The sequence below is a fragment of the Leptidea sinapis genome, chromosome 14 (genome assembly GCF_905404315.1).
Source record: "Leptidea sinapis chromosome 14, ilLepSina1.1, whole genome shotgun sequence".
In the NCBI taxonomy this organism is placed as follows: Eukaryota; Metazoa; Arthropoda; class Insecta; order Lepidoptera; family Pieridae; genus Leptidea; species Leptidea sinapis.
The window spans coordinates 3,318,413-3,332,142 of NC_066278.1; the positions used below are offsets into that span (position 1 = coordinate 3,318,413).

Here is a 13,730-nt window from a genome sequence, read left to right on the forward strand (position 1 = left end):
GTGCCTTCTGTCACCAGACAGTATAATTTCGGTTGGAAGGGCGCAGTAACTATCTTTTATCTCAAAGTGACCAGCGCAATTGCGAAGCCACTTATAATTTTGGGTCTTTCAGGAATCCTTCCTGCTTCTCACGAAACTCTTTCTCATAAATAGGGCTCTTAGGGCCTCTCCTCTGTGTCCTATACCTACCGATATGTGCGAGTGAAAGAGAATCATCGGCAATACTCTTCATCTTTGCAAATTATCAAACACTAAAATGAGTTTCATTATCGAATACTAAACTAAGTTACCTTTCGTATGTGAAGAGAATTTATCATCAAAGTGGGGTGCAGTGTGAACAGTGAAAGTAAATATTGCTTTCTAAATATCTCCAAATAGTTCGACTTCTGCGGCGGTACAATCATATTGTAAATACGTAAGGACATAGACACTCGTAAGCTCGTGGGCTTTTTTAAAGGCCTTTTGGTCTTCAATACATTATTTCTTTATATCAAGTACATAATATTATTAGAATAACATTGCTGGTGAAATACGAAACAAATATAATTAACTTGACTATTCAAATCAAGATAATCTCTAAATCTAATTTTTAACAACTTAAAACTTTGTTTTTGTTAATTTCGCATGAAGGCCGCTGTGGAATTTTCCATCTTGGTATTTTATCATTTGTTGTGAAAACGGCAAAGCTAATAATACTTACTGGGTTTCTTTTAGTTTCTTTTTCCATTTTGTGAAATTGTATTTTTGTTATAGAATATTAATTCTTAGATTAAGGATTGGTCTCCGCTGCGGTCCTAATAGATATCGCAAGCGTAGTCGCAAAGTGCGGCAACTAATAATACGCACACGTGGGCGTACTCGAGCCAGTCTCGAACAATATGTTGACATTGAAACTAAAAAATATCGACGAATTGAGAACCTCGCCCTTTTTTGAAGTCGGTTTATAAAGCCAAGTTGCATAGTAAACTTTGTAAAAATAATACTATTGGAAATAAGAAACCACACACCTCAAGACACCTGCCTGCTGCTGCCCTGTGCTGCCCCGGGGCGTAAAAAGAATAATGTAGTCCCAGGCCCAAGGGTGTCGTAAGAGGCGACTACGGGCTTTTCGAAAGTGGGAGAGTCACGCTGCCGCCTTATGACGTCAGCACAATCGGGCCAGACTCGTCCGGGTGACTTACCACACTCGCACAGAATACCGGCGTGAAGTAGCGGCCTAGTGCCGCTATGTTTCGCATAGGTTAGTGTCGAGGACCGGAGGCCATTCCCCCCCGTCCTCCCCCCCCCCAACAAAATATGAGAGCGGTCCTAAAAAAGAAATTACCCCAGGAGGGTACCGGCTCATGTAGAGCCGGAGAATCCCTCCCCGAGCATTCGCGCTCGGGCTGCCCCTCGTATTCTGGGTAGGGCACAGTATCGCGTATGTCACAGGACAAACAGGACAGCAACACCACGGCACCCCGCTCCACGCTTAATGTGGACTTTTGTAACATCCGGGGAATTCACTCCAACTTAATAACCCGGCCTTGTGTTTCCTTACGGAGACGCAGATATCTCGACCTAGCGATACGTCATATTTAACGTACCCCGGGTACAAAATTGAGCATAATTTCATGCCTCATGCCGGGGTATGTGTGTACGTTAGGGAGGATATCTGCTGTCGCCGTCTCGGCAATTTTGAGGGTAGGGGCCTGTCTACTCTCTGGCTCCGCGTAGATTTAGAGGACCGCGTCCGCATCTATGCGTGTGTCTACAGGTCTCATAGTGGTAACGCAGAAACGGGTCACCTCATGGGCTGCGTTCAAGCGGCATTTGATGACGTGCTTGCTCAGATCCCCTCCACTGAAATCGTAGTCTTGGGTGATTTCAACGGGCACAATGCCGAATGGCTTGGATCACGTACCACAGACTACGCAGGGCGATCTGTGCATAATTTTGCATTGGCGTATGGTCTGTCCCAATTGGTTGAGTCGCCGACGCGGCTCCCGGATGTGGATAGCCACATGCCGTCCTTATTAGATCTTCTGCTGACTACACATCCCGATGGTTACCAGGTCTCTGTCGACGCCCCTCTCGGAACGTCCGATCATTGCCTGGTCAGGAGTGTAGTGCCTATCCGACGCCAACGTCGCAGACCACCAGCGACCCGCCGCGTTTGGCACTACAAGTCAGCAGATTGGGAAAGGATGCGTTCCTTTTTTGCATCCTACCCTTGGGGCAGGGTTTGTTTCCCTTCGGATGATCCTAGTGCCTGCGCCGTTGCAGTAGCCGATGTGATACTGCAGGGGATGGATATTTTTATACCAAGCTCTGTAGTACCGATCGGTGGCAGATCACAGCCCTGGTTCGATGCGTCAGTTAAAGCAGCATCTGACTGCAAAAAACAGGCGTATCGAACTTGGGTTGCGGCGCTGGGCTCAAAGGATCCGAACTGCAAAGTTCTGAAGAGGAAATATAACCGTGCCTCCAGATTTTTTAAGCGGCAAATCGCCCGTGCGAAATCGAGGCACGTCGTCAAAATTGGCGAGCAGCTTTCCAGTTACCCGACCGGAACACGCAAGTTCTGGTCGTTGTCGAAAGCTGCTCTTGGTAACTTCAACCAGCCGTCCATGCCGCCGTTGCACATGAGGAATGACACCCTGGCCCATACGGCAAAAGAGAAAGCCGATCTCCTGTGCACTCTTTTTGCCTCCAACTCGACTCTTGACGACAACGGAAAAACACCGCCGACCATCCCGCGGTGTCAGAGCTCCATGCCTGAAGTACAGTTCCGACAGAAAACTGTTAGGCGAGCTCTGTTTTCGTTGGACGTCAGGAAGTCGAGCGGGCCGGATGGCATTTCTCCAATTGTGCTTAGAACGTGTGCCCCTGAGTTGACGCCGGTGCTAACGCATTTATTCCGGCACTCTTATTCAAAAGGCGTAGTCCCTGATTCATGGAAGTCAGCCCTTGTCCATCCGATCCCAAAAAAAGGAGACAGTTCCGATCCGGCAAACTACAGGCCTATTGCTATTACCTCCCTACTCTCCAAAATTATGGAGAGCATAATTAACAGCCAGCTCTTGGTATACCTTGAGGGTCACCAGTTGATCAACGACCGGCAGTACGGCTTTCGCCATGGTCGGTCGACTGGCGATCTTCTGGTATACCTAACACATAGATGGGCGGTGGCTACTGAAAGCAAGGGGGAAGGCCTGGCAGTTGGTCTGGATATAGCGAAGGCCTTTGATCGTGTATGGCACAAGGCGCTCCTCGCAAAACTTCCATCATTTGGGCTTCCCTAGAGCTTATGCAAGTGGACCTCCAGCTTCCTCACTGGGCGCAGCATACAGGTCGTTATCGACGGTTATTGCTCGAATCCCAAGCCCGTGAACGCTGGAGTGCCCCAAGGCTGTGTGCTATCTCCCACGCTGTTTCTTCTGCATATCAATGATATGTTGGACACCGCCAACATGCATTGCTATGCAGACGACAGCACTGGTGATGCCGTATACACGGGCCATGCAGGTCTCTCTCGGGAAAACGTCGACCAGTGTCGGGAGAAACTTGTGTCTTCTATCGAGTCCTCTCTCGAGAAGGTCGTGGAATGGGGTAAGTTGAACCTTGTCCAATTTAACCCCCAGAAGACTCAAGTTTGCGCGTTTACCACTAAAAAAACCCCATTTGCCGTATCACCGCTCTTCGAGAACACTTCCCTTAAAGCCTCGCCTAGTATCGGAATAATGGGTCTCGAAATCTCGAGCAATTGCCAATTCCGTGGCCATCTGGAGGGCAAAGCCAAACTTGCTTCAAAGAAACTGGGCGTCATAAATAGAGCACGGCAATACTTCAAGCCGGCCCACATTCTAGCGCTCTACAAAGCGCAGGTCCGGCCTCACATGGAGTATTGCTGTCATCTCTGGTCTGGCGCACCCCAGTATCAGCTCGATCCATTTGACCGCGTGCAACGCAGAGCAGCTCGAATTGTCGGACCCATTACTCTGTGAACGGCTGGATCACTTGGCGTTGCGTAGAGACGTCGCTTCATTGTGTGTCTTCTACCGCATTTATCACGGGGAGTGTTCCGAAGAGCTGTTCAACGTGATTCCTGCCGCCGAATTCCACCTTCGCACGACACGCCACAAGTTAGGATATCATCCTCACCATCTGGATGTGTGGCGGTCCTACCACGAAGCTGTGGAATGAGCTTCCTTGTGCGGTGTTTCCGGGACGATACGACATGGGTACCTTCAAGAAAAGCGCGTACACCTTCCTTAAAGGCAACGCTCTTGTGATTCCTCTGGTGTTGCAGGAGAGTGTGGGCAACGGTGATCACTTAACACCAGGTGACCCGTGCGCTCGTTTGCCCTCCTATGGAATAGGAGATAAAAAAAAAAAAAAAAAGACGCTGGGCGCACATAGCATCAATAAGTATTTTGTACTTTATTAATTTCAATGAAAAATAACACGAAGCGTATGTTACATAATTTTAAAGATGCCATTGAGTGTCAAGATGCCACGCACACAAGCATCTAATAGTTGACGTAATAAAAAAGCTATTGTTCTAAGGTAGTGCGGTATTTACTTCGAGTGCAACGGAGACCAATCCTTATTCTAAGTATAAATTATATTTAAAAAAAAATATTACTTTATCATAATGCAATATGATTATTACGCCTTTACCTTGTATTGTTTCACTAGTATTGAAAGATATCACGGACAATCGAGATCTATTCAAATTATGTTGATAGGTTGGAAAAACTCGATTACTCGATTTCTGGTATACAAAGACACAAAACACAGCGGTTCATGTTTACCATACAGCCAGAGGCTAAATATTTTTCAATTAAAATCTCTCGAAAATCGTCGTCGTATTCAAGATTTGCTATTTTTATTTAAATTATGTAATGGTATTGTTAATGCCCCAGAAATATTACGACAAATTGATTTCAATATACCCCGCCCCGGTGCAAGGCTTATTAATCGTGAATTCTTTCATCCTGCTCTTCCGAGAACTAATATTGGTCTTCACTCTCCACTGCAGCGCTCTATGAGATCATTAAATGAGCTCCTTAATAATAATTTTGACTCCATGGATATGTTTGGGATGTCGGTGCTACAATTTAAAAGACTTTGCAACAGTGTTATTTATAATAGTTTTTAATTATATATATGGTCTGTTCGCTTTACTCATATTCAACATAAGAAATAATTTGTATAATTTGTATTTTTAACATTTATTTATCTTTAAATTACTTTGCGTTTTTTGTACTAACATTATCTTTAATAATACAACAGAGCTGTACATACCTGTAACTTTCTTACATAATTCTGTTCATAATGTTCGTTTTATATTTTTTTTTATTTTTGTTTAGCTTAGAATAGCTTGTTGGTGTGTCTATTATAAATAAATAAATAAACATGGCTTAACAGAACTGAATGAACTGCAAAGAAAATGTGTCCAAATTAACAAATTTATCGAGTGTCTTGTAAAAGTTCAAAATATCGTTGAAATACTCAGTTAAATACAAAGTATTATATAATTATAATACTATGGATAAATAATATTTGTAATGCACATTTCATAAAATAACTAACTGAAGTAAATAATATTAATAATTACAAATTTAAGCAGCATCTAAATATAATACGATAACTAGAATATATAATTAAAAGGAGTCCCTTTTGGCAAGGTTCCGAAGATACTGGCAGCGTTCACCCTTTGAATAGCTAGACTAATTCTTTGTCCGAGGTAGCTGCCAGCTCTTCTGTCTCCTGTGATTTCGACTAACCTTTTTGCTATTTCCTTATAAAAGCCTTATAGCGGTAGGACCCCACGAACCAAGGGTCTCGACACCGAATGGGACAAAATCATATTCGGAGCCTAGACTCCTGTTTTTGCTTTAGCTTTTTCAGCCGCTTAACAAGCCGCACCAGTTCTGCTGTTGGTTCCAAAGTACCAATTCCAAAATTTATTTATTAGGTTTATTTACAATCACTTACAATAATACACACAAATATAAAAAGGTAGAACTAAAAACTAGTAACTAAATGTAGTGATGACTTACAAATAAACGCAGCATGCACAGAAGTAATTAATTTTAGGTATTATATAGAATAAGTTACGAATTAAAAATTATTTTTTAATTAATAAATGAGTTATACGCAGTTACATCAATTTTCCAATTATAACATTATTAAAGATTACCAATGATGCTGCAAATGGTCTTGCGGAATTTGGCTAAGGAATCAGCAAATATGTCAATATTAGCTACGCTATAAAGAATTTAAAATTTTACATAATCGAGGGACTGGAGAATTGTACCTAGGATCGTTCGACGAAGTGGAGGACAAAGTGGAGTAATAGCCTAATAATACAAAGTTAAGATAATAAATCCATGATAAAAAATGTACTTTAAAAATGACATAATCGAGCGGCCAATGTTATGGCGTGTATAAAAATACAAGAACTCGTAGTTGTTCTCCTTCTGTATGTGTGTCATGCATGTCAACGGAATGTTAGACGTGGCTGAAATTGTTTGTTCACGAATATCGCTCCGTTCAAATCGAATTCCTTGTGTACACTGGGATTGTGAGCATCGAATTACAGTTGAAACAGATTCCGACATTAGATGCCATGTTGATTTAGTAATCACGGTCGGTGCTATTTGGATATGATATGGATAGGAGTGGATGCCATTAACCTTTCCGGATCGGCGCGCTCCGGATCTCGCTGTACACTATTGATCGGCAAGCTTCCGGCAATTTCGCGGCATTTTCCCCGTGTGTATTATTTTACGTGTAGTTATAAAATGCTTATAACTAGGGTGATATGAGTGACTGTCACTGAAAGCTATTGAAACATGCTATAAGACCATGTATAAATTATTCATATTGTCTTTCTTTTTTTTTTCACACAGACTTTTCATTCGAAAAAAAGTGTAAAAATAGGTATATTTTAAAATAAATATTGTTATTATTGTTAATTACTTGTTTTATTTATTTCCTTTTATGTTTTTGTAATGAATAGTATATGTTAATTATAAAATAAAGCTTAAATCTCCACAAAGAACGATCTTCGTGTAAAGTCTTGATAACGACCGCTCGCTGCGCCGGCCGGGAACAAGTGGACACATAAGTGCTTTGTCCGTAAAGCTATGACGTCGAATATTGGTGGCCTTGAATCGTAACGGATCGAAATGTGTTTGGGAATTCACTCGTTCATAACTGCGTAGGCAAATAAACCATCTTGTACACCTAATAAGGGTGAAAACTGGATGAGGTAAAAAAGTGCCCCGCGGCACAGCCGCTCTCATTGTTTTTTGAATTACCAGTGCCCGCGGGCACGGCCGATGCGGAAAGGTTAATGCTGTTTTACTCTGAGGACAAGGGGTATAATTTTTAATTTGTATTTTTGTGGATTCTATTCGTAATACTAAAAACTTTGTACCTAATGTGAGAGTCTCCTTTACACAGGATGCCGGCTAGATTATGGCTAGATTTGTCAACGGCGCCTATTTCTGCCGTGAAGTAGTAATGTATAAATATTACTGTGTTTCGGTCCGAAGGGCGCCGTAGCTAGTGAAATTACTGGGCAAATGAGACTTAACATCCTTTGTGTCAAGGAAACGACCGCAATTTAAGTGCCACTCAGATTTTTTTTTTATGGAATAGGAAGACAAACGAGCGTACGGGTCACCTGGTGTTAAGTGATCACCGCCGCCCACACTCTCCTGCAACACCAGAGGAATCACAGGAGCGTTGCCGGCCTTTAAGGAAGGTGTACGCGCTTTTCTTGAAGGTACCCATGTCGTATCGTCCCGGAAACACCGCACAAGGAAGCTCATTCCACAGCTTCGTGGTACGAGGAAGAAAGCTCCTTGAAAACCGCACTGTGGAGGACCGCCACACATCCAGATGGTGGGGATGATATCGTAACTTGTGGCGTGTCGTGCGAAGGTGAAATTCGGCGGCAGGAATCAGGTTGAACAGATCTTCGGAACACTCCCCGTGATAAATGCGGTAGAAGACACACAATGAAGCGACGTCTCTACGCAACGCCAAGTGATCCAGCCGTTCACAGAGTACTCCGTCCCCGACAATTCGAGCTGCTCTGCGTTGCACGCGGTCAAATGGATCGAGCTGATACTGGGGTGCGCCAGACCAGAGATGACAGCAATACTTCATGTGAGGCCGGACCTGCGCTTTGTAGAGCGCTAGAATGTGGGCCGGCTTGAAGTATTGCCGTGCTCTATTTATGACGCCCAGTTTCTTTGAAGTCAGTTTGGCTTTGCCCTCCAGATGGCCACGGAATTGGCAATTGCTCGAGATTTCGAGACCCATTATTCCGATACTAGACGAGGCTTTAAGGGAAGTGTTCTCGAAGAGCGGTGATACGGCAAATGGGGTTTTTTTAGTGGTAAACGCGCAAACTTGAGTCTTCTGGGGGTTAAATTGGACAAGGTTCAACTTACCCCATTCCGCGACCTTCTCGAGAGAGGACTCGATAGAAGACACAAGTTTCTCGGCACTGGTCGACGTTTTCCCGAGAGAGACTTGCATGGCCCGTGTATACGGCATCACCAGTGCTGTCGTCTGCATAGCAATGCATGTTGGCAGTGTCCAACATATCATTGATATGCAGAAGAAACAGCGTGGGAGATAGCACACAGCCTTGGGGCACTCCAGCATTCACGGGCTTGGGATTCGAGCAATAACCGTCGATAACGACCTGTATGCTGCGCCCAGTGAGGAAGCTGGAGGTCCACTTGCATAAGCTCTAGGGAAGCCCAAATGATGGAAGTTTTGCGAGGAGCGCCTTGTGCCATACACGATCAAAGGCCTTCGCTATATCCAGACCAACTGCCAGGCCTTCCCCCTTGCTTTCAATAGCCGCCGCCCATCTATGTGTTAGGTATACCAGAAGATCGCCAGTCGACCAAGAGCTGGCGGTTAATTATGCTCTCCATAATTTTGGAGAGTAGGGAGGTAATAGCAATAGGCCTGTAGTTTGCCGGATCGGAACTGTCTCCTTTTTTTGGGATCGGATGGACAAGGGCTGACTTCCATGAATCAGGGACTACGCCTTTTGAATAAGAGTGCCGGAATAAACGCGTTAGCACCGGCGTCAACTCAGGGGCACACATTCTAAGCACGATTGGAGAAATGCCATCCGGCCCGCTCGACTTCCTGACGTCCAACGAAAACAGAGCTCGCCTAACAGTTTTCTGTCGGAACTGTACTTCAGGCATGGAGCTCTGACACCGCGGGATGGTCGGCGGTGTTTTTCCGTTGTCGTCAAGAGTCGAGTTGGAGGCGAAAAGAGTGCACAAGAGATCGGCTTTCTCTTTTGCCGTATGGGCCAGGGTGTCATTCCTCATGTGCAACGGCGGCATGGACGGCTGGTTGAAGTTACCAAGAGCAGCTATCGACAACGACCAGAACTTGCGTGTTCCGGTCGGGTAACAGGAAAGCTGCTCGCCAATTTTGACGACGTGCTTCGATTTCGCACGGGCGATTTGCCGCTTAAAAAATCTGGAGGCACGGTTATATTTCCTCTTCAGAACTTTGCAGTTCGGATCCTTTGAGCCCAGCGCCGCAACCCAAGTTCGAAACGCCTGTTTTTTGCAGTCAGATGCTGCTTTAACTGACGCATCGAACCAGGGCTGTGATCTGCCACCGATCGGTACTACAGAGCTTTGTATAAAAATATCCATGCCCTGCAGTATCACATCGGCTACTGCAACGGCGCAGGCACTAGGATCATCCGAAGGGAAACAAACCCTGCCCCAAGGGTAATTATTGGGATTTTCAAGAATCCTGAGTGTCACTACATTGTAATGGGCAGGGCGCATCAATAACCATCAGATGAACATCCTGCTCGTCTCGTCCCTTATTGTCATAAATAAGTTTTCATTTTCTTCGTTGTACATTTCTCTGCAAAAAAAATCATTAACGTAATATCTTACTTTTATAGGGGTGACCTCTTGTTCACCTATTAGTACTATTATTAAGATTGGTGATTTCTTTTTATGAAAATAAGGTACCAGACAAGCAGGACTTTCAGCTGATGTAATTGATACGCCCTGCCCATTGCAATGCAGTGCCGCTCAGAATTCTTGAAAACTTAAAAATTCTGAGCGGCACTACAATTGCGCTCGTCACCTTGAGACATAAGATGTTAAGTCTCATTTGCCCAGTCATTTCATAATCTACAGCGCCCTTCAGACCGTAACACAATAATGTTTACACATTATAGTTTCAGGGCAGAAATACGCGCCGTTGTGGTACCCATAATTTAGCCGGCATCCTGTGCAAAGGAGCCTCCCACTGGTGATTGCAGCAACTGAATCTGTAGAAGTATTTTTCCCGTTTACCTATGGCTACATATAACACTCTGTGTATGATTATTACAACAGTCAACCAGGTGTCGGTAGCTTAGCTATACTATTATTAGATACGTGCTGTTAAAACTAATGGTAAATCATGAAAGCATATATATTCGTGTCCAATCCACAGAGCACGAGGGAGTTAATAGACACCTACAGGAGTTTCAAGCTTTATAGGCGAAACTAACTGCAAATATCAAGACCAAGAAGTACCATAATTCAACAGCAATTATTTAACTATACGTAGTTTCAATAGCACATGCGAAAAATTATCGTTTAAATTTAGGTTCTCAACGTGGGCAATAACGCCCCCTTGTGGGCGTTTGAGACTTTCGGGGGGCAGTAGAAGAACCAGAGAAAATTAGGGGGCATTGAGATGGCGTAGATGGGGCGTGGGTAGATTAAAAAAATATAGTCTAAAAAGGGAAAAAAATACACGCTAATCACGTTCAAAAGTAAAATAAAAATGAATATCTAAACAATATGTTATATGTTTAAATAAAATCGTGGCAATAGCTGTTTTAAATTTGCGATAGATGGTAAGTAAAATTAAGATGGGGGGCTATAGAAAAAAACCATATTCTCAAAGTGGGCGGTGATCAAAATAAGGTTGACAAACTATAGACTTTAAATAGTCAACCATTTAATCAACGTCATTACCTATTTATTATTGAAAAGTTTATTATTGTAAGAAAAATTTTGCCTATTACTTACCAATGTTATGATATCATGATATAATGTTATTATATTGTTCCTTAAATAGATAAGTGTATTACTAACAGATTTTTTTTTTATAAAAAATTATTATTTTCATTGCCAATGTTTATGGTAGCAGTAGACTTGGCGGATTGGATATCTAATTTAATTAATAAATATTTAATTCTCGAAGTCTGTGTCTTGGTGTATTGAGAGAACACCAGCGTTGAGAAGTAAAATTCCCAATAATGCTCACGTTGGTTCTATAATATCTATCCAAATTGTTATTAGTTCTAAGATTTCTGTAAACTATTTGAACCAAATAAACCTTTTTAATTATTATTATTAAAAGTGATTCTTATACTTACAGCAAGACAATTTAAACAGTTATGTCAAAAACAACATTTGAAACTTACGCTTAACAATTAAAACTTATTCTTTACAAAATTTATTGTTTTACAAATATTGCAACACTTAAAAGAAAATAGACCAAATTACGTTCATCTTTTCATTGACATCACAACAAAATCACATGCTGAATTACTTTAATTATTTATGAATTAATTTCGCCTTCGATGTTGAAAAGGAATTACCAAAAAAACCTAAAAACGAGGTGCATAACACCTTGTTATATATTATATTATTTATACTTGCTTTTGATTCCCTTGCATTTATATTAATATTCTTCACATTACATTCCTACGAAGAGTGACTGAATAATTTCTTCGAAAGTAAATTGACTATTAAATTAGTTTTCTTTTTTTAACTTATCTACAGATGTGGCATTTTAGAAAGATTGTTGATCTTTATAGTTGTTATTGGATAAACGTAATTTTTGTTATTGTTTATCCAGATGAGCGGCTTGTAGACTCATAAACCTGAAAGATTATTATGAAGAATGTCTTTATAAATGTTGTTTTTCATGTAAAATATAGTAATCCATGGATCCAAATGCATAAACTATGAAAACAAAGCCTCTTGAACTCTATAATTTTCATTTCTTACTGCCTATAAGATAAAGTATGTGTAAATAATAACTTATATCACAATGTGGCTTCCTCTCGTTCACCATCGGTTTTGGGCGACGCCCATCCGAGTACAATCACCTCACCTCCATCGTAAGATCCATTGTTACACGACTCACTATTATGACTAACACTTAGGACTTCATAAACTTTATATTTTAACTATTCATTTAATTATGGGATTGTGAACGAATACAATTTCAACGTAGGCAGTAAGGTCCAATATCTGTTATTATTATCTTGGCTAGGACCGTAACAAATTATAGGAGTATAGAAATATTAGGACAATGTACTGGTACAGTTAAGGCTGAGTATATTAATACTTTACGAACAATTTATAATTATTAATACGGGTATTGGACAAACAATTTCTTATTAGTGAACAAGGGCCGATTCGGTTCTGGATCTCACCGCCCCTGCCGCGGCCCGCTACGCTCGGCTCGTGCGTTGTGGTTAACAGTAAATGTTTATGGGACATAGAACTGGTGAACAAAGGCATATTAAATTAGATGACAATTAGTTGATTACACTAACGCATAACTAAAAAATAGCGACGGATTCAAAGACTACCCACCAATAAAATTGTCAAAATATCATAGTCTTACAAAATCATTATAGTGTTCCCGTGAAGTTAAAATGTCACTTAAAACAGGCCGTTAAATTGTGAGAAATGAAGTCAATTGATAATCTATCGGTTAATTATAATATCACTAGTGAAATTATAATATCACGGCTTTGATAACAATGAGTTGATTACTCTAATGCATAACTAGAAATAATGACTATACTATAAATACAAGAAACAGACCAATCAGGGACGTCCCCATAAGCTAACGACCAGTAAAATTGTCAAAATATCACTGTCGTACAATATCACTATAATTTTCCCGTGAAATTACAATGTCACTAAAAACAGGCCGTTAAATTGTAAGAAATGTGATTTTAAAGTTGCCAGAAACAACTTCGGTTGGAATAATGACAGTAAATAGCCTGTGTTATAAATAACCAAAATAGTAAATTACGGCATGGCAAATTAAAAAAATATGTTTTATCTCATAAAAGTTGATAATGATAAAGAAAGAAAAAAGATAATCCTTTTTATTTATACATTATAAATAAAAGACCAAAGTCACTGACATAAATATCATTCATAGCCAGATGATTGCGAAACTAATGTGGCCGTGGGCAGGGCACACAACTTTACGGACAGATTGCTGCCGGTGTTGCAGTAAAGTCCTCGAATGGCGACCACCTACCGGAAGACGTAGTGTTGGTAGGCCCCCCAACAGATGGACCAACGATTTGGTGAAGATTGCCCGAATTCGTTAGATGAGGGCAGCGCAGAACCGATCGTCGTGGGGTTAGGCTGAAGTGATGTTGATGATCCATTTTCGTTTTTAACTTCTCATTTCAAAGTTTAATTGACTAATGTTTGAAAAAGGCACCCAAGGTTTCGTTTCGTGCATCATTTAATATGATTAGATAATGATGTGTTCAGCATGTTAGTGAATACGAGTCGATAAATAATTTGGTCGCTTTCAACTTTCACCAGTGGAAGCAGCGCGGCCACTTGGCACACAATAAATAAACAATACACTATTACATCATTAATGACACGTAGGTGCAGTCACTATTTTCTTGA

General features: G+C 41.5%; 2 protein-coding genes across 3 annotated transcripts in view; one reads left to right on the plus strand and one right to left on the minus strand.

Annotated features, from left to right (window-relative positions):
* LOC126968075 (retinol dehydrogenase 5) overlaps window positions 1–13,730 on the plus strand; it is a 180,134-nt gene that overhangs the window by 39,910 nt on the left and 126,494 nt on the right. The gene's annotated exons all lie outside the window — the stretch shown is intronic.
* Window positions 7,681–13,730, minus strand: part of LOC126968081 (uncharacterized) — an 89,075-nt gene continuing 83,025 nt past the window's right edge. Inside the window, exon 2 of the mRNA XM_050812895.1 lies at window positions 7,681–8,178. Within this exon, the coding sequence (XP_050668852.1) occupies window positions 7,693–8,178 (486 nt within the window). The 3' untranslated portion in view covers window positions 7,681–7,692. The remainder of the gene's footprint in view (window positions 8,179–13,730) is intronic.